At 37.9% G+C, this 26,941-nt stretch overlaps 4 protein-coding genes across 8 annotated transcripts in view; 1 reads left to right on the forward strand and 3 right to left on the reverse strand.

Moving 5' to 3' along the window:
- The window catches only part of LOC109040352 (uncharacterized), a 111,760-nt gene that overhangs the window by 11,586 nt on the left and 73,233 nt on the right, over positions 1-26,941 (forward strand). The window lies entirely within an intron of this gene.
- LOC109040357 (uncharacterized) lies at positions 27-5,951 on the reverse strand. 2 transcript variants are annotated; one of them, XM_072303927.1, is made up of 6 exons: positions 5,809-5,951; positions 5,187-5,447; positions 4,204-4,435; positions 2,558-2,676; positions 1,481-1,625; positions 27-622 (listed from the first exon to the last, which is right to left on the reverse strand). In XM_072303927.1, exons 1-4 carry the CDS (start codon positions 5,866-5,868, stop codon positions 2,642-2,644), a joined length of 588 nt encoding a protein of 195 aa, XP_072160028.1. In that variant the 5' UTR covers positions 5,869-5,951; the 3' UTR covers positions 27-622; positions 1,481-1,625; positions 2,558-2,641. The 2 variants fall into 2 exon arrangements, with proteins under 2 accessions (XP_072160028.1, XP_018911813.2); XM_019056268.2 differs by lacking the exons at positions 4,204-4,435; positions 5,187-5,447; positions 5,809-5,951 and adding an exon at positions 3,789-3,939.
- LOC109040358 (uncharacterized) lies at positions 6,353-13,289 on the reverse strand. Of its 3 annotated transcripts, XM_072303929.1 has the most exons (5): positions 13,135-13,289; positions 12,557-12,817; positions 11,550-11,781; positions 8,196-8,456; positions 6,353-7,332 (listed from the first exon to the last, which is right to left on the reverse strand). In XM_072303929.1, exons 3-5 carry the CDS (start codon positions 11,553-11,555, stop codon positions 7,111-7,113), a joined length of 489 nt encoding a protein of 162 aa, XP_072160030.1. In that variant the 5' UTR covers positions 11,556-11,781; positions 12,557-12,817; positions 13,135-13,289; the 3' UTR covers positions 6,353-7,110. The 3 variants fall into 3 exon arrangements, with proteins under 3 accessions (XP_072160030.1, XP_072160029.1, XP_072160032.1); XM_072303928.1 differs by lacking the exons at positions 11,550-11,781; positions 12,557-12,817; positions 13,135-13,289 and adding an exon at positions 9,096-9,235; XM_072303931.1 differs by lacking the exons at positions 11,550-11,781; positions 12,557-12,817; positions 13,135-13,289 and adding an exon at positions 9,096-9,236 and having other exon boundaries at positions 7,197-7,332; positions 8,258-8,456.
- On the reverse strand, positions 14,750-20,208 carry LOC109040356 (uncharacterized). 2 transcript variants are annotated; one of them, XM_019056266.2, is made up of 4 exons: positions 20,055-20,208; positions 19,241-19,504; positions 18,250-18,478; positions 17,152-17,289 (listed from the first exon to the last, which is right to left on the reverse strand). In XM_019056266.2, exons 1-3 carry the CDS (start codon positions 20,112-20,114, stop codon positions 18,251-18,253), a joined length of 552 nt encoding a protein of 183 aa, XP_018911811.2. In that variant the 5' UTR covers positions 20,115-20,208; the 3' UTR covers positions 17,152-17,289; position 18,250. The 2 variants fall into 2 exon arrangements, with proteins under 2 accessions (XP_018911810.2, XP_018911811.2); XM_019056265.2 differs by lacking the exons at positions 18,250-18,478; positions 19,241-19,504; positions 20,055-20,208 and adding exons at positions 14,750-15,031; positions 17,840-17,978 and having other exon boundaries at positions 17,029-17,289.

Here is a 26,941-nt window from a genome sequence, read left to right on the forward strand (position 1 = left end):
CACCGGAAAAAAATGAACAAAGAAAATTGATTAGGCACTCATGTATTTTCATGTATTACGTTTTTTACATTTCAGGAAATGAAAGATTTTATACAAAATAATATCACATTTCACACAAATCTTACACAAAAATAACAAAAGCAATAACAGAAGGAAGTATACATACTAGAATACTGGAGAGTTTTGGAGAGAATGGTCTCCGGAAAAAAGTGAAGGGTTGGCAGGCAGTCCCCCAGGGTACTCCGATTGCTCCCGCTTTGGATTTTTCACCAATCACGGGATGATATTTTCGGATAAAAATCCTCACGGAAGATGTTCGAAAAGTCTCAGCGATGCTCAGTATCTATTATTTTCGTCGAGTGTTAACGTCGAGTGTTAAAGATGAATTTTAAGTTATATCGGTCCTCGGTCTTGGTTTGATACCATCCATATCAACTTGAAATTTTTTCCCCAGCGGAATAAGTGCCTGTTCACTCAGCTTAATACTTAGGATCACTGGCCGCATCATTTCATAATGTTCTCTAGGTAAATCCACAATTCGAGCCTCTAAAGTTTTGTAGGTGGCGGCCAACCTATGCAGTTCATCTTTCAAGAATGTTGCATTTCGCAGAAGCTCAGTTTTCTGGAACATGGATATTAAGTTGAGGTCTTACTGTAATAGAATGTTGAGGTTTGAATGGAAAGAAATTTTCACGAAAGAGATGATGTCTTCCCTGAAAGACGTAAAACCGAGAGCAAAAATTACATGAAATGTGGTTAATTTTTTTTATTTATTTTTTTTTCGTTTGACACCAAATATGCACCTGTCTGGATCATAGTGTTGGATTTTACCAATTTTTTTTTGGCTTGCATTCCAAGCCAATAAAAGTGTAAGAAATGATAGCACCCATCAATACAGTCGTAGCACGGCGATCATATGCAATATTTCACAAGCGGCGGCGATTCTAATAATTGGTGACTGTAACTTATATCCTCCATTTAAAGCTGTAACTAAAAATCAATTGCAAACAAGACAGCTCACCTTAATATGGAGCTTCATCATGCATTTTAATGGGAGAAATGCTAATATTACCTCCTTTAAATCATTCCTCTGCCTTCGAGTCTCTAGGCTCTAAGGCAAAAGGCTGGGGTCCCAAAGGGGGCTAATAAATTGTTTTACAAGCAGTGCGTATTTTAAACCAAAGCGAATTTTATTTCAAAGTTAGGAATAAGGCAGAAAATGAAGAGATGCGATCTGCCGGAGGCTCGGTATCAGTGGCGGTTGGATGTCGCAGAGCGCACAGAAGCGCGCTGTAAGAGCGACATGCTAGTTAGTTAGGATGAAATGTAAATTTGTTGGGAAATAACCTGCAAAGTTGATCGAAAATAATTCACCAGGAATTTGAAACATTAGGATTTTTTAAATATTCGCGCAGACACTAACAAACTTCCTTTGCCCTGATTAAGTTATCGAATGCAAAAAAAGAAGTATTGATCTTACCGCAATGAAACCTGGATCTCCAGGATTCAATATTCCTTTATTCATGTCAAACAGGACTTTACCAGCATCGAAGTAACGCCGTAGGTTCTCGAGAGATTCATCTGCCACTCTCACGAACTCCAGGAATTCGCCCGTGACGTTGCTTTTGGGCGCTTCTGGGTACCAGATGCGCCCTTTCCAACCGTTCGACTCCCCCGATGTAACATGTACTATACTACATGCCCTTTTGCCTTATGGGTAATGACGCCATTCTGGTACACCCGGGAAAAATTGGATTTTTTTCTGCATCTGGTATTCGTAAAAGTTTTCGTGAAATGTTTTGCTTTTAAGCATAACAATCTCGCACGGACGTTTTACCTGGTTAAAGTATTTTAGGGCCTCCTTATGCTTTAAATACTTATATCCGAGGCAGTACTTTCAGATCGATTTGAAAATATTACGAACAGTCACGTGATCTCTTCATTTTAGTGACGTATTACTGTGCTACTTTGTGATTGGTTCATTTTCTTGGCGCAGCATCGACACGTCAGCTGTTTGCGGCATTGAGCGGAAGGTTTAAGGTTATGTCATGGACCAAGAGAATGAATAAGGACCCCCAACTCCAGTTAGCGGAGACATTAGCGCTGCCTGCGTTCACGCCGTGAATATGGGTCCAGCCAGCGCCGATGTCACCGCCGGCCGGCCGGTCCCTCTCTTCCCCGCGACCCGCGCTTCCCCTCCCCATTGCTGAACTCCTCTTCACGCGGCCCCGCGACCTGCGCGCCCTACCTCGCGGCGTCGCGACGCCGCTGTCCGCTAGATCGCGTTGACGCACCAGCTTTAGAGGTTCCGCCGCTCTTTCCCGTCGTCTGATTTACAGTGAATCCTTTATGTTTCCATTCACCACTGACTAAAATTCATCACAAAATGCTTGTGGAAAGTTTCAGGACTTCGCGGTCGATCTGAAGTTTTGAAGGGTTTTGCGGTAAAAGAATCCCACTTTAAATTCCAGCTTCGTCAGTCTTCGGGTACATAAGTTGGTAATAATATGCTTTGACAAAGAAGCGCCCTTCAACGCTTGGGCGTTGGAACTGCTTGTTTAGGTTTGCAGCCAGCCCTACCACCCTCTTTATAGCAGCTTTTCGGCTGGTTTCGACGGTCATAAGGCCGGCTAGTAATTCATCATAGCTTCGAATCGGTGTGGCTGTTGAAGTCGGCTGCAAGGAGTTAGGATGTCAATTAATTAAGCTCAAATAAGTGTAAATGCTATTATATACCCTGTTTGAATTTTCCGAACTGCACTGTGAAGCAACACGAAAGAATAACGATTTAATTTTTTTTACTGCAAGACCTAAAATTATTGGTGCTGGGTCATTTGTCCTAAAATTGTCTTTCTTACCACAAGTTTTCCTGATACCTTTTACTGCTCGTTTTTTTGTCCCATTACAGTAAATTAGGTACTCTACAGTAAATCCCACGAGTGAGATTTTCTGCTGGTCGCTTTTTCTCTAAGGATATTTGTCCTAATTGTAATTGGAACTTTAACATGGGGAGTTTAGAGGAAAGAGTTTGCGACCTAACCTTCCACACGTACTTAGATCGGTTTCTAGGAGACACACCCTCCCACTATTTTAAAGTATATTTTTTTGGATTTACTGATAGCTCAATTGAATTTAGGACAAATACCTTAAGGAAATAACTCAGTAAGATATACTCGTAGGACGCACTGTAGCGAGAAAAAAAAGAATAGGAAAGAAGTGTTAGGAAAACTTGCGATGGGAAAATTCTATTTAGGAAACATAACATGCCACCGAAATTTTATTGAAGCTATGAATTCGATACATGTTCGGTGCACGGAAAAAAATAATTCACTATCGCACGTAAAAGTGTCCTTGTCATAAATAAGTAGATGAAAGTATTATTCAAAAATAGAATTTCACAATCACATCAGTGTTTTTTTCCTGTCAAGTATGATTTTATTATAACAAGGATTCCAATTATAAATGTAGAGAGCTTTTCTTTCATTGCAGCAAAAGATGTTTATAAAAAGAAAATCATAATTGTGGCAATGTAATTTTTATATGAGTCTTCAGTTTGTAATTTTTCTTGCGAAAGTGATGTATTTTCTATGTGCGAACAAATAGATTCAAATAAGAACGAAAGAAAGAGGCTAAAAACAATTCTTGGTTTCAAATGCACTCACCAATTTCAAACTGTTTGAAATATTGCTACTTATTTTTGGGCTATTAATCTATAAGATTATTTCTTTTCTCAACTCATTCATTCGCATGATTTTTTTCCCCAATCAAATCAAACCGTCCATACTTACTGATGCCTCAAGAGATACAAGAATCAGCGCTACAGGGCACACTAACGTTAAAATCATACTTTGGACGCACGTATAAATTCAAGGAACAATTCAAATAAAACGTGTACTTGATTTGAGCTTATCAAATACGATCTGATATGATTCAATAGTCTTACACGACAAGCTGAGCAGTCACATAGGTTTGACACCATCATTTCAAAATTTACCATATTTTCATCAAAAACAAATGTTCCTCCATCCCCTTTTCTCCCCCGGATATTCTGAGACATCGCCTTTTAATCGAATAGGTGAATCTTATGGCCTGAGACAGGAGCACTCTATCTTCGGTTGAAAACATAGGAATCATGCATAAACTAGTCTCTGTGAGATGCTTTACTCTACGTTTCAACCGTAAATCGATCTTTACATTACATACCTTCTTTAATAGGGTTTTCTTTATTTTTGGCCTTTTCCAACTCAACTTTTAATTGTTCTTCAAGAGGAGTCACCACCTGTTCACTTTGTTTGATGATGTCCATCACAGGTCGCAGCACGCTCAACATGTCCTGTGGAAGACATCCCTCACCAGACTGTAAATTTTCTTTTATTTTTGCCAGCCTACGCATTTGCCCTTTCAAGTAATTTTCCTCTCTCAGGAGATAAGTTTTCTAAAACAAAGATATATTTTATGAAATCTTGGCGTTAATAAGTAGTGAGGTATGCAAGAACACGTTTCCACCAAAAAAAATCCTTTCTTGGATTTTTTTCTTCGGCATTGCGTAAATGTAAGAGAATTCGCAGTTTAATGGAGGTATGGAAGTATTTAAATAGTCAAAACTAAAAGAAGAAAATTAAAATCTTAGTTAAAATCGTTTAGACTCTCAAGTAAATATTTAAAGACGGGGCCTCTGGTCTAAGTTTTAAAATTTCAGTCTTGAAATTTCAAAAATGTCCGATTTACATTATTTTCTCTTATTTTTTACCTGTCCCTTACAGACACGCTGCTAATGTCGATAAGTGAGAAGTAAGTTCCATGCAACGTATGATTTATACTTGTTTGTGCCAAACTTTAGTCTCAGAAGACACACATGAATCTAGCCTTGCAACTTACAAAATATCTTACAGTAACACGATGGATGAGCCAATGAGCACATTTCATATAGATTAGAAAATGTTAAAATCGCCTCTCTCTCTCTCTCTCCCGCTCTCCCCCCTCCCCCCCTCTCGCTCCCTCTCTTTCTCTCTATGATTGGTTAATCGGTCAATCCATCTATTTGAGGGTGCCTTGATAAAACTAAGTCATCAGCACCTTGAAAAAATGGTATTGATTCTGGCTATAATAAACTATGCAAGTTCTAACGATATCACCTAAGATAGTTTTGATTAATTTAAAGCAAAAAAGATGAGAGTTCTTCTTACCAAATTTACATCTTCCTCCAGGAGGTTCGATTCTCCCTTTTCGAAGTCCAGCTTTACCTTACCAGCGTCAAAATAGTGTCGTATGTTTTCGAGTACAGTGTTTGCGTGCCCTATAGCCTCCAAAAAATTCAGCGCCCCGCTGCTTTTCTGGTTCGTGGCCACCTTTTTTGCCTTATTTATGGCATCTGTTCGCATAATTTCCAAGGCTATGAAAGAATCTAGTATTTTGTCAAAGCTTAGACTTGACGGTACTGCGGTAGGCTGCAAGAAGATAAAATATAATTTTTTTAAGTTCGAATAAGTATAAATGTTACAATATCCGCATGTTTTTAAATTGTATTATTCTTACCTTTTACAATGGTAGATTTGTGTTTACTTAAACCTGAAAATATAATGGTGATGGCGCATACCTTATCCTGATCTGTTTTTATTAGAAAAGAGGAAAAATAAAAAAGAAAGAGTGTAAAAAATTGATTTAACCACATCCTTGATTTTCAATCGTCAATTTAAACCTTTTAAGCTCTGCTGCTTCATTTTAGACCCTTAGTTTAATGCTCTCTTTATTAGTTTTTATTTTGAACTTCATTCCTTCCCATGAATCCATACCGTGATCTACACTTACCGAGGCCTCAAGGAAAGATGCAAGAATCAGTACAACAGATGACACTGGTGTTAAAATCATACTTTTAGCGTATGTATAAAAGTGGGGGAAAAAATCAACTAAACTGCAGTATAGGTTAATCTTATCAAAAACAATCCGTACGCGCGGACAGTCATGGATGACAAACCGACTGGGAGCATTACCTAACTTAAAATTGCCGCTGAGAATTATTCACTCCATTTTTACTAGTTCATTTAGACCACTTTACCAGGATGAAAGTCATGTAAGTATCACATCAGCGATGATCAATAAATCGTATGGGTGGGGTCTAGATTCCTTTGATCGCATTCCGAGAATCGTGATACATTTTTGTAACTACTTGCGGCATCATTTCTACTGGATAAGAAAAGAAAAGAAAATTGATGTCGCACAAAAACGGTTGGCTGATATTTAATACAAACAATTACCAGTGCTAGACGCAAATTAGGGCTGGTGATTTGTTGCAGTTGATGCACCATTCGCTTACGTAGCACAGTGCAAGAAAAGTATTGAAATAAAGTTGCGATTTAATTATATAAATGAAACTGTATTTTTTTATAGCCATTGAAATTGCAATACTTTTACAAAATTTGGTCAGTAATCGTTAATTTTAAACAAACGATAAGATGAGTTTAATTGATCAGAAAAGTAGGCAACCAGCAATTCAAAAACAAATCGCTACTTATGACATGGTTGATTTGGAATAGATCTCAATTGCAGGTGCCCCTTCAACCAGTAGGTATGCAACATATACATCACTGCGATGTGTTGTATGCAAGTTTTTTTTTGGGGGGGGGGGATGTGTAATAAAAGACAAAGATGCTTAGAGTACTTTTTTACGTAGCGTTATAAAAATTGTGCAAAATTTACAAAATTCACGTGAAATTCAACCCTCTGATCTGAAAAAAGATGCTCGTAAAATACTGCAAAAGATAAAACTTTTAAAGACAATTTGAGTCAGGTAGGTTTTTTCCTCACTTCGTGCATTCATTTTGTCCCTCTTCATTTTTTTGTAACAAAACGCTGCAACTCCTGGCAAGACTATTACGTAGTCTTGAATATTACTCGAAATTCTTAAATATGGGTCATTCTTTGTTGCTATGTTGGAAGCTTCCTGCTCGAACCTCCCTGGAACTGAATATAAACTATTCGTGACCGACCGTATGGTCAAAGGATTGGTTGTCACTCTTTTTTTTTAAAATCTTTACGATAGGACACGGAAAGCTTCGATTATAGTCGATATCTATTCTTCAAGTCATGATCTAAAATTCGTATATTGCAGTCTTATGTGGATATTGGTTTGGACTTCTCCAATTCCTCTTGGGATTTTTTTGCAAGTAGAATTAATGCAAGTTCACTTTGTTTGATAAACTTGATAACTGCCCCCAGAACCCTATACATGTCTTTAGGCAGATTAGGCACTTGAGACTCTATTGTTTTGTAAGTTGCGGATAACTTAGTCAGTTGATCATTCAAATATGTCTCCTTCCGCAACAGCTCAGTTTTCTGTAACAGAGTTGAAATTTCAAACTTAATTTAATGAGGCACTGAGGTATTAACGGAAAAATTTTCGAAAATAAGTTAGTGTTCTTGCGTTCAGAACTATTTTCTGCATTCCTAATTTAAATGTCGGTGCAATTGTTGGATCATTGTTTCCTTTCATCTGCTGCTCACCTGTATTAAAATGTCTGTTAATGAAAACAAATTAGGTTGCTATATACGAGTCAGTGACGCGCCTTTTCAACACATTGTGTCGGAGTTCACTATTTGGTTTCGTTTCCTTTCTTTTTTTTGCTGAGTACAAGCAATTAAAGCTGTGCTAGTTCCAATGAACTAATCCAAACGTGATATCTTCAACCTTTGTCTCGCCAATTTGATTCTTTTAAACCAAAGTGTAGATAAAATTTTGTAATAAGAGCTTACCTATGGAGGGAAACAAATAATCAGTGTAAAAGCAAAGAAGAGAAGGAAGGCGTGGAGGAGTAAATGGTGCAAGACAGAGAAATAAACTAAAGAAAAAGGACACGCGCAGAAAAATACGCCAAGGGACAAAAAAGGGAGGAAAGAAGAAGGAAAAGTAAAGGTAGAAGAATTGAAAGAGGAAGATCAATAAGAAGAAGTATAAATTCTTCATGTTTCTCTTCTTCCTCTTCTGCTCCTAATTCTACTTCTTCTCTTTCTACATTCTTTTCTTCTTCTTCTTCTCTTGGCGCTTATTCTCTTATTCCTCCTAATGTCTTTCTTTGTATCTCCTTTCTTCTGTCTTCCGATTTCTAATGCGCTCTCATCCATCGTAGGCTAGGAATACTGCGAACTTAATGGGTCTGCAAACTAGGGATAGAGTAAAGAATATGTAGTCTTACTCTCACCGCATGTAAATCTGTTTCATTGAGTTTCGATTTTCCTTTATTCTTATCGAACATGACTTTACCAGCATCAAAGTAGCGTCGTATATTCTCGAGCACTTCATCTGCCTCTCGCACAACCTTCAGAAAGTTGAGTGTTGCGTTGCTTTCAGCCCCTGTAGCCACCTCTTCAGCTATCTTAATGGCGGTCTTTCGGTTGTTTTCTATGACCATGAATTCATCCAATAATTCATCAAAGCTTTTGCTCGGCGTCGTGAAAGTTGGCTGCAAGAAGTTGGATTCTAGTTTATTGACTCAATTAAGTACGAAAGTAACATTATTTGCATTTTTCATTTCCTATGTTAGACGAGAGAACATAACATCGCTTTAAGGTCAGGAAACTGAATTGCACGATTTTATTTTTGCCCAGCATGTTGCTGATTTTGGCGAGTGTCAGTGGTAAATGCAGGGAAACTTTCAGTCAGAAACACTGAACTACTTCCAAGCATAAATGAAATTTGCAAACAAAAATTCAACGACGTTAAAATACATAGTTAAGTTCTTTTTCCCCAAAAGATGACGATGTGCTCCAGTGAAAATCTAAGTTTTGTAGTGTCCACGTGTCCACGTTCAGTGCTACACAACCTCCCCCCCCCCCCCCTCCCCCGAAAAAAATGCAAGTGTTGTTTTTATCACACAATTTTAAACTATTTTGTAGGCCAAATGTGCTTGACCGCACTTCGAGCCATATCATTCAAAAAAATGAAAAAAGAGCACTGAACATAACCTAATACTTGGTACTCAGGTGCCAACTTTTAACTCATGTAATTGTTGCTGCTGAGATGTTTACCAATGACTGAGTAAATTTTAGTGATTTTTGTACCTTAATCTTATATTCCATCTATCGCAAACTTTTACACTTACCGAGGCCTCAATTGATGCAAAGATCAACACTTTAGAGCATAATAAAGTTAAAATCATAATTTTAACGCACGTAAAAATATGAAGAACAGTGAAAATGAAACTTGCACTTTTTGAGCTTATCAAATACGATCTAATACGCTTACATAGTCTCGGACGACAAGCTGAGCAGTCAAAGGTTCGACACCGTCATTTCAACATTTAGCGTATTTTTATCAAAAAAAAAAAAAAAAAAAAAAAAAAATGAAGGGCTTGGAGGACAAGGCACATAAGTACAGATTTTAAAGAAATTGATTTATCAAAGATTTCAAATAAAACTAATCTTGATGCATTCTCTGCGAAAAATTCGCTCCCAAATTCTAGTTTTTAAGCATCAAAAAGTCAGTTTTAACTTTCTTTCCGCCAAAGGTATCCAAGTAATTTCGAAACTTCAAATACATATTTTTCAAAATAGCAAAAAATGCACTCGTGAGCCTTGTCCTCCAAGCCCCTCAAATGTTCTTTCATCCCTTTTTCTCATTTGAATCTTCTGAAACATCGTTTTTTAACCATATGGGTGAATTTTATGGAGTGAGAGAGGGGCAATATTCGAAAATAATAACCATACATGAACGAGTCTCAGCGAGATGCTAAACACCAAACTACTGAAACTCTATGCCTCCCGTAATTTAAATATCTAAATTTTTGTATACAGGGTGTCTCACGAAAAAGGAGCCACCTTGAATATCTGGCGAACGGGTTGGAATTTCGAAAAACGGTAAAAGACGTGTTCGTTTATATCGAGGGGGACACCTTTTGGCGTATTTGACATTTTCTCAAACCGCGGGGGGGGGGGGGGGCGGGGCGGGGGGTGCCCCCCCCGTAAATCGAAATTTTCAAATGGCACCCCTACTTTTTTATTTCAGAAATCAATTCTACGCAAAAAAACAAGCCACCCTATCCAAACCGGATGTAAATCGGACAATTTTTCAGCGATTGGCAGAGGTTCAAACATTTTTTTCATGCTCTTTTCAAAAATTCCCTACGCTCAATGGAATTGCCGTATCAAACCAAACTCTCCGCCAAAAAAATTCTTAAACATTGCACTTTCAATTAAAAATAAGAAAAAGAAAGGATACACCCCCAAAAAACCAAAAAAAAACCCCCCCCCCAAAAAAAAAAAAAAAAAAAAAAAAAAAAAAAAAAAAAAAAAAAAAAAAAATCTGTACTTGAAAACTTGAGCACGCGGAGCCCTTTTTTGCGATATTGAAATGCGTTTGACCGAACATATCCGAGGGGCGCTCATCGGGAGGGAGTGGTAAGTGTTTGACACGAATTATTATTTTTGTTTCTGAAGCATAAGGAACCATGTCCGTGAAGAAACAGCTAAGTAGAAATACAAATGAATTACCTTTTTTTAAGTGAGTTTCAATGATTTGAGCTGGACCTTGATACTTCTGAGGACGCTACTTTTCTGCGGTGCGTGGCAATTTTCCGAAGTTCATTTTGGATGACCCACGAAGAATGAACGGAGAGTTTACCCTCCTCCTTTGTTGAAAATGAAAGCTTCCACTTACAACTTCTGATTAGTTTACTAATCTCATATCATTGAAAATCTGGATCAATTGAAATCATCATACTCAAATCATTGAAACTCACTTAAAAAAAGGTAATTCATTTGTATTTCTACTTAGCTGTTTCTTCACGGACATGGTTTCTTATGCTTCAGAAACAAAAATAATAATTCGTGTCAAACACTTACCACTCCCTCCCGATGAGCGCCCCTCGGATATGTTCGGTCAAACGCATTTCAATATCGCAAAAAAGGGCTCCGCGTGCTCAAGTTTTCAAGTACAGATTTTTTTTTTTTTTTTTTTTTTTTTTTTTTTTTTTTTTTTTTTGGGGGGGTTTTTTTTTGGTTTTTTGGGGGTGTATCCTTTCTTTTTCTTATTTTTAATTGAAAGTGCAATGTTTAAGAATTTTTTTGGCGGAGAGTTTGGTTTGATACGGCAATTCCATTGAGCGTAGGGAATTTTTGAAAAGAGCATGAAAAAAATGTTTGAACCTCTGCCAATCGCTGAAAAATTGTCCGATTTACATCCGGTTTGGATAGGGTGGCTTGTTTTTTTGCGTAGAATTGATTTCTGAAATAAAAAAGTAGGGGTGCCATTTGAAAATTTCGATTTACGGGGGGGGCACCCCCCGCCCCGCGCCCCCCCCGCGGTTTGAGAAAATGTCAAATACGCCAAAAGGTGTCCCCCTCGATATAAACGAACACGTCTTTTACCGTTTTTCGAAATTCCAACCCGTTCGCCAGATATTCAAGGTGGCTCCTTTTTCGTGAGACACCCTGTATACACCCATCTCCCAAATTCTTTGTAAAGACGTTAATAGCCTGGGGTGCTGAATGTCAATGAATAAAATAACTAACTAATTAACTGTATGTCTAAGCCGTGAATTGAAATTTAAATTACATACCTTCATCAATTGTGTTTTCCTTTTTTTTTGTATTTTCCAAATTAATTTGTAACTGTTCTTCAAGAGGAATTACCGCCTGTTCACTTTGTTTGATGGAGTCCATCACTGGTCGCAGCATATTCAACATATCCTCTGGCAGATTTTTCTTTTCACTCTCTATTTTTTTGCAGATATCAGCAAGCAGAAACATTTGTTTATTCAAATAATTTTCCACTCTCAGGAGATAAGTTTTCTAAAACAAATATATATTTCATGAAGTTTGAAAGTCATTGAATGGGATATGAGAGAACACGTTCCCGTCAAAATGAAATATTCCTTGGATTTTTTACTTCCTCTGCATTGCGTCAATCTCGATTAAATTGCAGTTCGATGGAGCTACTAAAGTATATTAAAAGTTAAAATTCAAAAAATAAAAATAAAAATCATAGTTAAGCTTTTTAGTTACTCTAGTAAATATTTGAAGATCAGAAGCCTTTGGTGTAAGTTTTAAAATTCTAGTCTTGAAATTTCATAAGCGTCTGAGTCCTATCCTCTTCCATAATTTTTTACCTGCTCATTATAGGCGTGCTGTTAATGCTAACGTGAGAAAAGTATTTTGCATGCAACGTATTGCTCGGAAAATACGAATTAATACATCCTTCACCGAAAAAAAGCGTTAAATGTTAATCGCTGAAATTGTGGTACTACTCAAATTAGTTGGATGATATGGACATTTCCAATTAATTGCGGTAGTGTCGCAACATTTGGGTTAGTAACCTAATTTATGAAGGTACTACCACAATTATTCGGAAATGTCCATATCATCCCACAACCCCGTGGTCTTCTCTATCAGAAAAGTTTGAAGCTCTCTTTCTCAGTGATTGGTTGGTTGATAAATACTCGTCCATTTATTTGAGGGTGCCGTGACAAAACTAAGCCATCAAGACCTCAGAGAAGGGGTATCAATTTTGCATGCAAGTTCTAAAAATATCATCTATAATCGCAAAAAATATAATGTTCCTTCTTACCAAAAGTACTGTTTCTTTCGGAAGTTGTGATTCTCCTTCGACAAAATCCAGCCACATCTCACCAGCGACAAAATAGCGTCGTATATTTTCAAGTACATAATTCGCGTATCCTACGTCCTTCAAGAATTTCAGCGTCACCTTGCTTTTCCGGTTAGCAGCCACCTCTTCTGCTGTTTTTGTGGCGTTCGTTCGGTTCATTTCCACGGCTATGAAAGAATCTAGTAATTCGCTAAAGGTTTGGTTCGACGGCATTGAAGTAGGCTGTAAGAAGTTGAAATATACTTGCACAATTTTTAAGTTCCAGTAAAAAGCCTTTTTTTTACTGTTCATAATAGAAATATTTTGTTTACCTAAACCTGAAAATATCGTGGTGATGACACATTTTTATTCCTATCTACCAGAAAGAACGTAAAATAAAAAAGAGAGCGTGTAAAAATTATACCTCATCTTTAATTTTCAGTCGTCAATTTAAACTTTTTAAGCTCTGCTGATTTAGGTTTGACTCTTAGTTTAATTCTTCGACCCTTATATTTTAGTTTGAATTTCATTCTTTGCTATGAGTAATTATCTATACTTACCGAGGGCTCAATGGAAAATGTAAGGATCAGCACAACGGTTGACACTGAAGTTAAAATCATACTTTTCATGCACGTATTAATGTAGAAAACAATTCAATCAAACGCGAGTGTGGTTTGAGCTTATCAAAGACAATCTGTACGTGCAGACAGTCATACATGACAAACCTACTATGGGTACATTACCTAACTTCAAATTGCCGCTGAGAATTTTATTCATTCCATTTTTACTGGTTCATTTAGACCACTTTACCGGGATGGAAGCCTAGTAAGCTTCATCAGCGACGACCAATAGATCGTATAGGTGGTTTTAAATCGATTGATTGCATTCCGAAAATGTTGAAAACATTCTCTCATTTGGGAAATTATTTCCACGAATAAAGAAAATTGATAGCACACAAGAACGTTTAATTGGCTGATATTTAACTCTAAAAATTATCGGTGCTAGACTCAAATTAGGGCTGGTGATTTGTTTTAGTTGATGCGCTGATCATACAAGGAGGACAGTGTAAGAAATATTGAAATAAAGTTACTATTAAATAGAATGGGACTAAAATTTTTTAGCATATAATTGCAATATGTTTACAAAATTTGGTCAATAATTGTCAATTTTAAACAAACAGTAAGATGAGTTCAATTTAGAAAAGTACGCAACCAGCAATTCAAAAAAAAATTCTAAATTATCTAAGTCTCAGCTCAATTGGAATGGATGTCAACAATAAAAGGTGCCCCTTCAATCAGTAAGTAAGCAACATACACAACTTTGCGGTATAATAGTATCAAAGTAGCACTGCCGTGCCGTAGAAAAAACACCTTCAAGAACTATAAGTAAAATTGCGAGCAAAATTATCTGAAAAATTGGAAGAAAAATATTTACAAATTTTCCCGAAAATTCATGATTTACCTGAGGAAATTTGGCAACGCCTCAAGGTTTCTACGGCTTTCTTCCTTATCACGGCAGAATAGTATAGAGTGTATATAGTACATATAGTAACTTATAATAACTTATAACTTATATAACTTATAATAGTACATCAATATCGATACAGTGTGTGATATAATATCACACATATTATTTAAAGGAGCATACCATTTAAATAAGTCTTTGTTCAAAACATCCAATGTAGATACAACTCTCTAACTTAAATCTGTCTAGTTGGTACTTTCAAGTCTATTTCTACCATACATCATTCTCTAAAACAGATTCAATCACCGGCCACTTTAGTATCTGTTCCAATGCATATTTTATTTGAAACTAGGGAAAATTCCGACGCAGAAGTTGTTGGTAATATTGCGTTGTGAGGTACTTTTCCGGCTGCCAATTTGGGTCTGGTTCTAAAGTATCGCATCCCTGAAGCTGAGATGCCAAGTACTCCATTTCCATTCACTTCCCTGCTTCACAGAATCCTTACTCATTTACCCCAAAATGTGTTGTGGTCACATCTTGGTCTTGTAATCTTTTTCTTGGGTTCTTTACACAGATCAAATGCAGACAAATGAATGAGCTCATCACCGTTGAAGCGATGTAACGCATATTTAGTTGATAAAATTATACGCTATCAAGAAAACCAAAAAATATCAACTGTGATGAGTCTTGGACCAAGACTCATCTTGGTGATTCAGGCTTAATTTCTCCTTTTTAGTCGCGGATACATTTTTTCATTTTATGGTTTTACCCGGACATCGGTTTGGTCATGGTCACATCCATATCGATTTTGAATTGATTTCCAAGTGGAATCAGTGCCTGTTCACTCTTCTTCATTGCCTCAATTACAGGTAGCAGCATGCTGTAAAAATCCGTTGGCACTTTTGCCACTTCAGTTTGCATTTCTTTTGAGGATGCGGCCAACCTTTGTAGCTGATCATTTAGATATGTCTCATTTCGCATGATCATGGTTTTCTGAAACAAGATGAATCGCAGTTAAACACTAATTGAGCTTTGAGATTTTAAAGAACACATTTTTATGGAAATAAAATGGGTTTCTTGTCTTTTGTATTTCTGCACTCTGATGTTTCTTCAGCTCCAAATGGGGTAAAATAAACAAAGCCAGAAGCAGAAAAAAGTTCACTATTTCTTTCTAGAATTTTCTTACGTTGAAAACGATTCACATAACGCGAATATCAAAACTTAAGAACTCATAAACTTCTAAATAGGGCACGAACAAGTATTTTAAACACAGACCGATTGGAAGTTGGGTTATTCAAAATACGTGATTTGTATTTTTGCCATTTTACCACTGTTAATTGTGAGCACTTGTATCTTGTTAAGGTGATTTGCAGACCTCCAGTCGTGTAATTTGTTTTCTTCGTAAAATTTTGAAGCGATAACATGTTGCATAGTGCTATAATTTATAACTTTGTTTAGGAGCTCACTCAACTGCATGCATAGTTGGATGCAGAGACAATAGGTTGGATGTAGGGACAAAGTGTAAACATTTAAAAACAAAATCAGAGGATAAATCATAAACTCTAATGAAGAATTTAAAATACACGTGACCACCAAGGGGCAGTGGACATTAATTCATGGGGGCAAATTTTTCTGTACAGCGATTTTTGCCGAGTTGGGGTGAATGATCGGATTTCAAAAAGAACGCTTTGTATAGTGTCCTGAAAAGAATTTGCGATTGATTAAGTTAATTATTATGTTTAGAGAGAGTACGTGGTGTTACATTGTGATTCGGCAATTTCAATCCCAAACTTATGTGATCAAAATTTTTAGTAATTTTTCATTGAAACAACGTTTCGACAGGGTACGTCCGCAATCACATATCTCATTTGCGGTGTCTAAAAAATCTCCGCCTCTATGTTAATTTTTTTTTTAAAAGGAGAAGAAATTGACAGGTGGTGGTTGCTCAAGATCAAGAAGACGCGGAGTACATGATGCGCAAGTTAGTAGAAGAATATCGGAAGTGGGGTTTGGAAGTCAGCATATCCAAATCTGAGAAGATGACTTTTGGTGGTGATCAGCAAAGCATTGAGTTGGAGGATGGGCAGCAGATCAAATGCTGCGAGCACTTAAAGTACTTGGGAGTGCGGTTGACCCAGGATGGAAGGACGGATCAAGCTATCAGGGAAAGGAACACCTTAGCAAGGAAGGCTATAGCGATGTTAAATGGAATCCTCTGGGATCAGCGGATTTCCAAAGATAACAAGAGGAGGATATACAACGCTGTAGTAAAAAGTATATTAACATACGGATGTGAAGTTTGGCAGCTGAAGAAACGGACACAGGATATGCTAAGAGCAACGGAGATGGATTTCTGGAGAAGGTCGGCAGGAATTTCTAGGTGAGATCGGGTCCGTAATGATAGAGTGCGTCAGATAATGGAAGTCGAAAATGACATCGTGTTCGACGTCATGACCAAACAACTTGTTTGGTATGGTCATGTCAATAGGATGACGGAAGAGAGGCTGCCAAAAAAGATGCTTGATTGGGTTCCTCCTGGGAGGAGGCGTAGGGGACGCCCAGTGAGAGGTTGGCGACAGGGGGTGTTAAGTGAGATGAGGGAGTGTCAACTCCCTGATAACCTGTGGGAAGACCGAGCTTTGTGGCGATTAGGTGTCGCAAAGCGCCAAAGAGCGCTATAACAGCGACTCGTATGTATGTAAGAAATTGACATCATTTCTTGAAGTTTTTGCATATTTTCCTCGCACAAGGAAGAAAAATCACGTCAGTCTAACGAATTGCTGTTGAGTAGTTTTCCGTTTAAAAAACAAAGTCTGACAGGAAGTCTTGCCGACTTACATCGTCGATTTATGGGACTTCACGTCAAACCACCACAATTTCAGCTTTGTTTGACATTTGAAAGTGATTTGTCCAAACACACGCTATGCAAATTTTTAACATACTCATCTAAACTCATTCATTTGAAGCAACAGAAATATTATGATTCTTACCGCTAGCATATCTTGTACTGTAAGGTTCGACTTTCCAGAATTAAAGTCGAACAAGACTTTCCCAGCATCAAAGTAGTGTCTTATTTTCTTGAGTACGTCATCTGCTTCTCGCACCACCTTTAGGAATTTAAGCGCCTCTTTGCTGTTTTCCTTCGTGGCCCACTTTATTGCTTCATTTATGACGGCCTCTCGGATGGGTTCTTCAGCTATGAATGCAACTAATAAATCGTCATAGCTCTCGCTCAACGGTATTGAAGTTGGCTGAAAACAAGTTAGAATTTCAGATCATTATCTCAAATAAGTATGAATGAAACATTACTTGCATTTTTCAAACTAAGTATGCCCCAGGAATAACGCAGGTTTCACAATGCAAGTTCCTCTTGAGTGCGATGCAACTCGATGAAAAAATGCTATTTTTTTTTCTTTGAAAAACTTAACAATTTAATGTGAATACGAAATTTTTGACGATCAGCACGAATGGTCAAAAAAAGAGGCAATGTAATGGGGAGGAACCAAACATAACCCTAATACTTTGATTTTCAGGTGCCCAAATTAAACTGCCTCAAATAATGCTATTTTGACTCATATTAAATATATTTACCATCTCTTAATAATATATTTATCCCCCTACCGAAATTCTGAAACGCTTCACCTCTCTTCATTTAAAAATCTAAATTTTCGTATATACTCCCATTAATAAAATTCTCTGTAAAGACGTTAATAGCATGTGACGCTAAATGTCTTAAAATATACTAACTAACTAACTATTCCCCTAAAATTAATTCCGTATTGGTCCCAATGTCATACTCACCGAGGCCTCAATAAATGCAAGTATTATCGCTATAGAGTACGACAAAGTTAAAACCATACTTTCAGTGCACGCACACATTAATGAGAGAAACAATCAAAATGAAATGTGTGTACAGTTTGAGGTTATCAAAAGCGATCTAATCACAGTTTTTAAGGCGAGTTTTTGTTTCCAACTAGACCGACTACGGCCGAGTTGAATTTTCTGTAATAACAATCAAGGTGTTTTTTAAATAAAATTTCCCTGGCTCTAATTTTTTTCCTTGACCCTCCTTGCAAATCCTCCGGATATTGTCATTGTTATGATCTGAAGATAACACGCTATTCAAACCCGAAATATTAATGATAAACGCTTTTGTTGGTAAGACGTTATCCGCCATGTTTGTGCCTTCAGTAGGCTAAAAATTCACTGACCTCATAAGAAATGTAATCTTCTTTTGGCCTCCTCTATATCGATGTGTAGGTGTTTTTCAAGAGGAGCCACGGTCTGTTCACTCTGTTTGATGTTGTCCATTATTGGCCTCAGCATGTCCAACAAGTCCTCTGGCAGATCTTCTTCCCTCGCCTCTAAATCTTTGATAATTTCGGCCAGCTTATGCATTTGCACACTCAAGTAATTCTCATCTTCTAGGATATGTGTTTTCTGGAACGAAGATGATTTTCACGTCATTCAATAGTGAAATACCGGACCATACATCTCCACGAAAAATGGAGGTTTCTCAAATTTCCTCGAAACAAACCAACCAATCGTCCTCTTTGTCCAGGATCAGTTATAGGGGAGGGATCGGCGCTTCATCTACTGGGTCTTATTATTCTTGGGCAGGGGTTTGAGTTCGACTGGAGCTATAGAATTTTTGATAAAACTAAACATTAAACTACAAATTTTAAAATTCCAGACATGAAATTCAAAAAACGTCTTGTGAGCTTCCCTTGTGTCCCTGTTTTTACTTATCCATTATAATTGCGATGCTGATAAGAGAGATTGCATTGCATGCAACATATCGGTGGTGTATAACTACCAGACCATGTATCACGGTTTGCGACATTGCAGACTTCCTGTCATAATTTTTTTTTGGATGGAAAACTACCCAACGTCCTCTCTTGAAAACTTACGAGATTTTTCTTCTTTGTGGAACGAACGTGGAGTTTTTTAAATACCGCAAATGAGATACGTTGTCTGGTAATTTCACCGTCTATATTCATCTATGTGTATGTGTGTACATGACAGTTTAACCCCGTAATACACGAACGTAAACGGTACAAAATATCCAAAACAGTGACGGGCATGATAAGCTTGTTGCATATCCAGTTTAAAATTCTTAAATTTTGTCTCGGTGTCTGGCTATCATAAGCTATGCAGGTTTCAACGAAATCATCGAAACAAAGTGAAAGAATTTCATCTCACCGCAATTACATCCTCCATTGGAAGGTTTGATTCTACTCTCTCGAAGTCCAGTCTGATTTTACCGGCATCGAAATAGCGTCGTATGTTTTCGAGGGCATAATCCGCGTGTCCTACAACATCCAAAAATTTGAGCGTCACGTTGCTTCGCCGGTTCGTGGCCACCTCTACGGCCCTCCTTATGACGTCCAATCGGTTGTTTTCCAAGGCTATGAATGAATCTCGCAATTTGTCAAAACTTATACCTAATGGCGTTATTGAAGGTGGCTGCAAAAAATTGAAATTCAAACCTGCTTAGTTTAAATGATCATGCTAATTTTTGCATCTATTTAAGTTTTCTACGCTCCAAATTTCACCATAAAAGATTTTTTTTGCCTTAACTTGAATGTACTTTTGCAATAACAAATTTTATATTCATGTCCAGCAGACGAAAATTACAATAACAGAGGGGAAAAAAGGGTCAAGGGTTATCATCTAAATTTGTGGTACTGCCCCAATTCGTTGGATGATACGGACATTTCCTAATTAATTGTGGTAGTACTGCAATATTTGGGTTAGTAACCTAATTTATTGGGGTAACAATTAATTGGGGCATTACCACGATTAATTGGAAATGTTCACATAATCTAACAACCTCGTGCTCTTTTGTCCGTGAATAAAGAAAAGAAAGGAAACATGACCACATTCTTGTTTTTAATCGTCAATTTTAAACTAGTTTAAGTATTTCTATTATTTTCTGTCTTATCAGTCATCCACATCTTTTATTTCACAGAATTAAAAACTATGTATTACGTATGTAAAACTATGTATAACTTACAGAGGCCTTGATGAAAGGTGTAAGGGTCAACACAACAAATGACACCGAAGTTAAAAGCATACTTTCAATGAACGCATTGCTGTAGGAAGTAATTCCATTAGACCTGAAAATTTCTCGACATTATCAAGACGATCTTATACGAGCAAAAAGACGTAGAAGAGGAACAGTGTAGTTGCACATTAGTTTAAAAAATAACTTCCGCTGCCGCGCCGCGTTGACCGCGCTGTGTTTGGAGAAATGCTTGAAGTAATCCTACAGTCTTGTAGGCGTTATGCGTTTCACGCCGACCACTGCTGAACGCACTGTGTTCGACGCAATGCGTGAAGTATTCATACAGTCTTGTAGGCGCTATGCATTTCGCGCTGACCGCACTGTTTGGCGCAATGCGTGAAGTAACGTGCAATCTTGAAGGCGCTATGCGTTTCACGCGCCGACCGCTCTTGACCGCACTGTGCTTGACGCAATGCGTGAAGTATTCATGCAGTCTTGTAGGCGCTATTTTGTGTTACATGCCGACCGCCGCGCAGAGGGCTTCTCCTTCTCATCTCAAGTCCTGGTCATCATTCCTCTCTATGCCGCGCCGCTCCAGGCCAATTAAATGGCGTGTTTGGTTTCTCTTTTAACTCGACTAATTAAAGGTGCTGTCTCTTGTATCACCGAAAGACGACAAAATTAGATACAGAGAATTAGAATTAGACAAAAACTATACTCTCGGGAAAGAGAGATTCTGTCGCCTTTCTCGTTGGTAATTGTTTTTCTGAATCCGATTTTCTTTAAACCAAACTTAAAAAAAATCGCAAAATTTGCCACCATGGACCGCGGCCCATGTGGCCACCCCGTAAATCCGGCCCTGCGTGGAAGTGCGTTGTTAAGGAAGAAATGGGTGTTCAATGCGTGCGTTTTAATAAAACTTCTTTTTACATACAAACATACACACATACATACGTAATCTTTTAATTTTGTGTACTACCCTTTCGTGACCCTACTTTTTAATTTTTTTAAATTCTGTACTAAACTAATTTGATCTCTTCTCTAATGCGTTAATTTCTCAGATGTTAAAAGCACCAAATAAACGTATCTACCGACCAACCATACACACTATTACACACACATCTGCACTACACTATTTTGATCTCTCCTCTAAGGTGTCAATGGCTCAGATGTTAAAAGCACCAAATAACGTATCGACCAACCAACCATACATACAAAAGCACCAAAAAACGTATCTACCAACCAACCAACCATATATACAAGTTAATAGCACCTTTAAATAAGCGTATCTACCAACCAACCGTACATACATAGGTCATTTTAAAGCACTCGCTCGCGCTCTACGATACCTAACCCTGTTAGAAGGGTAAGGTAAAAGAACCGAAGGTATGCTTCTTTACTACGGACTATCCAAAAGTAACGAAACACTCCGTTCCATTCGTTCCGTTTGGTTTCAGTCTTGGCCTGGAGTTGGAAATAAATGGCGGTTTTCTTATTTGATTTTTATTGGTCCAATTGTTCCCGGCCAGAGGGAAATTGGACAAATGAGAGTCGGGTATAAAAATCTTTTCATTCTTTTGGGCCGTTCTTTCGTCGGAGCGGGCCTAAGAGAGGGTGAAGCGCCCTCTGGGGGTTGGGCCGCGTAGCGACCAGGGGGCATGACCTCCTAGTTTATTTATATCAGCCCCAGCTTATTGGGAATGGATCTCAATAAAAGGCGCCCCTTCAATCAGTGAGTAAGCAACATACGCAACACTGCGATGTAGTATCAATAATTTATTCCACACATATTTATTTAATGTAGGAGCACCATTTAAATAAATCTGTCTTCGAAATGTCGAATACAGATGCATCTCTCTAACTTAAATCTGTCTAGTCTGTACTTTCAGTCTATTTCTCCCCTATCATTTTCTAAAACATATTAAACGACCGTCCACTATAGTGTCTGTTCCGATGCATATTTTATTTGAAGTTGCCGCGAGCGGACAGTCGAATTCCCTATACCACATCCTCGCTTCCACACCACAAATCGAAACTGGACGTATTTATGCTAAAAGGAACTATGTCACACCCAATCCCTATGCACATAGCTCCTTTCAGCATAAATACGTCCGACTGTCATCCCCCGAAATTCTGACGTAAGTGGCAGCTGCGCCATTCAATTTTAATCCGGGAGCTTTCGTCACGAACGGTCTACCCACACAGTCAATTAACTAAACTGAAAGCTGGAACCCTAAGTGGGAAAGTTCCCCGCGTTCGCGAGCCGAGACAGCCGAGAGAAATTTCACGTGTCATGCATTAATTACTCCTAGACTCATAGGTTGTCGGTGGCGGAAATGTACCCTTTTTCCTCCTGATTAATGCTTGATGAACGAGGTTTAAATGGTGGTCATCCGAATGACAAGCATCATCAATATCAACATTATCTCCAATGAATGCCACGATGGGAGCAGTCCAATAAGCATATACTTTTCAATCTCATATATTTACGAGTGATAGGTATACGTCGTGCTTCACTAAGTATGCTATTTTGCATACTTCATTAAATTAAGGCGATTTGATGGACGCTATATATTTTGTGTCATAATGAAATGCGATTGCCCTCCAGATATCTCCAATCACAGATCTACTCCCCTACAATCAACAGAAATACAAACCCACTTACATGCGATGAACCCAATATTACTACCAAAATTCTGAAACTCTTCACCTCTCTTAATTTAAAAATCTAAATTTTCGTATATACTCCCATTTTCAAAATTCTCTGTAAAGACGTTAATAGCCTGTGAAGTTAAATGTCTTAAATATATTAACTAACTAACTTATATATCTCATCGATTAGTTCCATAGTTTCAGCTAATTGTCATGCTCATCGAATTTTGAGATCGCGATTCTTTTGTCACGCGACTAAAGAATTCGTTTTCCTTTGAGAAAGAAATTCAACGCAATAAAGACATGGTTTTTAGAGGAAAAATATCGCATTCGATACTGATATTGAAACCGTACCCTGCCTTTATTGCGCTGAATTAGTTTCTCAAATTCGGTAAGTGAATTCTTTCGTCTCGTGACATCAGGATTGCGATCTCGAAATTCGATGAGAGAGACGAGTACCTGAAACATGGAACTAATTGATACCGCATGTCATTCTGATACAAAATATGGCGCCCATATCGAATCACCTAATGTATACCTGAGAAAATAAACCGATTAGAATATATAGGTATTAGAATATATTTACTTTAAAGAGATGCCTTAGCAACTCGCCTTTCACTCATTTGCAATTTAAGCACAAAGAAAAGAGAAAAAAATTAGAATTGAATTTGTCCTCCATCAGCTTCGTTGAACAATTTATCTGCCAAAAAATAAAATGATTGCGGAATTTTTTAAACGTCGCATGGCGCTTGTGATTCATTGGTACAAAGGTGACGAATCAACGATTAGTGGTAAAGCCAATTAAATTAACGCTTTAAATTAAACGTAACGGTTAATCGAATCAAACAAAATTAAAAGTTTCTGACGTCACCGTGGCATCAAAGGAAGTAATTTCTCATTAAAGTCGTGTCAATCTCAAGAGACTTAATCCAGTGGAGCGCACTTAATTTCGCTATTATTACTGCAGCGCATCCATTCAAGTAACGGCACATAAATTTAGTCGTGTTTATTTTACTTGTATAGGGTTAACGAGGGTAGACAGAAAAAATCCTTCGTCGCTCATAACTTCCTCCCATTCTTCATTAAAGTATTCCAGGAAAAGAAGGTGGGGAGAGTCAAGGGTTCAATGAAATTATTACATCTAATAGCAAACCTTAGAATTGTATTTTATAAGAAAAAAATCTGTTGAAAATTCGACTTATTATCGTCGAGAAGATTTCATAAATGCGCGTTTTCGTTAAGATACTTTAAGCTTCAACATTCCTGTTTCGAGACATATTTTTTAGAAAACATCCAGCTAAAATGTGTTTTTATGTCCTAAAAATTAAAAAAGAACTCATTTTTAGAGATTTATAATGAACGTCGAGATTTTTTTGTACTTCTATGTAATAAATTCACCTTAAATTTCAAGCGATTCAGTGCGGAATGTCCAAAAACATGCGCCACTCTCACTATCCCTCCCCTGATGTCAGAGCTTTGTTCAGATAAGTTCACCCTCCTAATCCTCCTATCTGATCAGATGATAGCAGTTTTTTTTTTTTCTTTTTGTGATAGAAGAAAATTACAAGAAATCGCAAAGAAAATTCAGTGAAATTTTCAAACAGCTTCGTTGAAAATTTCTCGTTAAAAAAATAAAACGGCGGCGGAAATTCTGAACTGTGGCATGGCGCTTGTGATACTTTGACCGGAAGGTGACGTTGTAATGAAAGAAATGGGGCACTTAATGAGACTTTTACCCTGAACGAGAAAATGCCCTCAACAGAAAATAGCTCCGATAGCTATGACGTAATTCTAACGTCTCAATCATCTCGATTTTCAAGGGACCCGTTTAATAACAATCTAAAAAAAAAAAAAAAAAAAAAAAAAAAAAAATCCACGACGGTGTCTAAGGAGGCTTGCTGCACCGGCCAAGGAAACAGCGTGTCGCATGACAGTAAAAGAGGGTAATTTCTTCGCTTCTCTAACGCAAGACCATCAAGTGCGCTTAAGAGATGAGCCTTACAGCGCATATGACCCTTGCTTTCCAAGGCTCAAGCTGGAATCGAGATACGTCTTTACGCCAGGAGAGCGACGATTTATGGGGACGCGAAATTCGATGCGCGGGAAAATTCAAGGTGCCCCCTCCTCCCTCCCGCACAAGCATTGACGGGGTGGCTGGAGTCGAATCTAATTATGCGTGGGAATCCAATTTAGCTTCGCGTTCACGCCGTTACCGCGTCGTGTCGTGGCGCTAGTGTCGCATCTCGAAAATTTATTCCGGGCTGATCCCCCCGACCATCGAACGGATTTTTTGAAGGTCGTAAGTGCTACAGGAATCGCGTGGCTTTTGCGCGTTTGTTCAATCGGACCTCTCAAATTTCACTGCGGAGTAAGCAACCGTGACATTTAAAATTATTCAGATATCACAAGCGCTCATATTGAGATAGAACTAGAGTATCCATAAAGGGTGGCTTAAGGTTAAACTACCCTTAAGCATGAGCGTATCGTCGCCAAAGTGCGAGACCACGTATGTTCGTCGCAAAGTTTCAAAATCTCTACTCTATTTTATTTTTTCGAGGAAGAACAAGTCAACCTATAGATCTTGAAATTTTTACGGAATATTCTGCCTACTGAGAAAAAAAATCAAGGGTGTTTTCAAAAAATTACGTTGGCTAGTTTTCAGCAGAAAAAATAGAGTTTAACCGGATGTATGCAACGTTACAAACTTATAAGATGTACGTGGTTCTACACTTTAGCCATCGATATTTCCTACGTTAAAGAAAACACTTTTCCCCCTTCAGAAGCTAAATCTACTGACCTTCCCCAAATTGTGAGTATCATCTTTTCCCAAGAGTTTTAGCGACAGGTATGGGCAGAAATTCTTTAGAATGTTTACCTTTAAGCCCTGAATAGACGATCAAATTCCGAATCAATTCCGACCGAAGTAGACATACTGATGACTGATGGTCACCATCTACCATCAAATTTTGACGGGCCGCACTTATCGTCGCTCCTCTGACGTAAAGGGCGTATCTAGATTTTTGCATGAGCCTTAGAAAGCATAGAGTTATACGGAGCACAGGGGTCACGTAGAAATCAAGTTACGCCCTTACGTCAGAGGAGCGACGTTATTTGTTCAAAGTAAGATCAGAATGGAGTGCCACCATTCATCATTTCCTGCCACAGGAAACATTTCTGCCGAGTTTTCATTTTAAAATTAAGCAAATTAATGAGTTTAAGACTGATGACTCCCGACACTTTGATGCTACTTTGATCGGAATTGGTTCGGGAATTTGATCGTCTATCCAGGGCTTTAGAATTTTTTTCCACATTTTTATACACGATTTTACACCAAATACCGTACGGCAGACGGCAGCATACCACCATTGTTTTTAACATACTTTGGATACCGTACACATACAGTGCGAGGATACTATCTCTTACTAAGTCAGTAGCAACAGATAAGTGTTGTATTTGCTTCAAAACACAATTTTTCTGTAATTTCCAACAGAATGAAACTCCCATTGGAATATAACGTTTGAGGTAACGTGTTTTCTTTAAATGCAATTCGAATAATAACCTTAGCTAAAACAAATGAAGCCTTCATCAATTTTTCACTCGGAGAATCCCATTCCGCTGATATCATCCATTTCTATTTTGCCGTATGTTCCGGGGGTAATTTGCACACTTTTTCAAACAGACATGTGAGCTTCCAGTGCCCCTCGGTCAATTCGGAGATAAATAAAAGTCGTCGAGTAAATAAAACTTTGAGCTGCTTCCGAACCTAATCCTCTCCGAAATCAAGCCTGAGGAGATTAATACGAAAAAAAAACTGCCGAGAGAAGGAAAGCTCCATTTTTATCAGTGAAAAAATGTAAGGAGGGGGAACTCCTCGAGGAGTGGAGATCCGGAAAATCAAAGCAAGACCTTGTTGTGACGTTGGGTTGAAAGTAAGGATTTTTAAAGTGAAAGTTCAGAGCCCTGGATGACAGTCTAGCGGCAGAGATGAATTATAAATAAGGAAGTAATGAAGAGAGACGAAGTTTTAAACATAAATTTGATTTGCAAATAATTTTGCGAAGCATTTCCACGGAGTATTGCCTTCGTTCCTGAAGAGCTCTTCAAACCTTTCTTGAAAGGTTTTACTTTTTCTAAGAATTGAAATTGATTGCATTCAACTAAAGGGATTGAATTCTTGACATGCGACTTTTATAGCTTAGCTCGAGCTCGGCTTAAATGTCACTGAAGTCCAGTTACTATAATGC

This window comes from Bemisia tabaci, chromosome 9 (genome assembly GCF_918797505.1).
Source record: "Bemisia tabaci chromosome 9, PGI_BMITA_v3".
Classification (NCBI taxonomy): Eukaryota; Metazoa; Arthropoda; class Insecta; order Hemiptera; family Aleyrodidae; genus Bemisia; species Bemisia tabaci.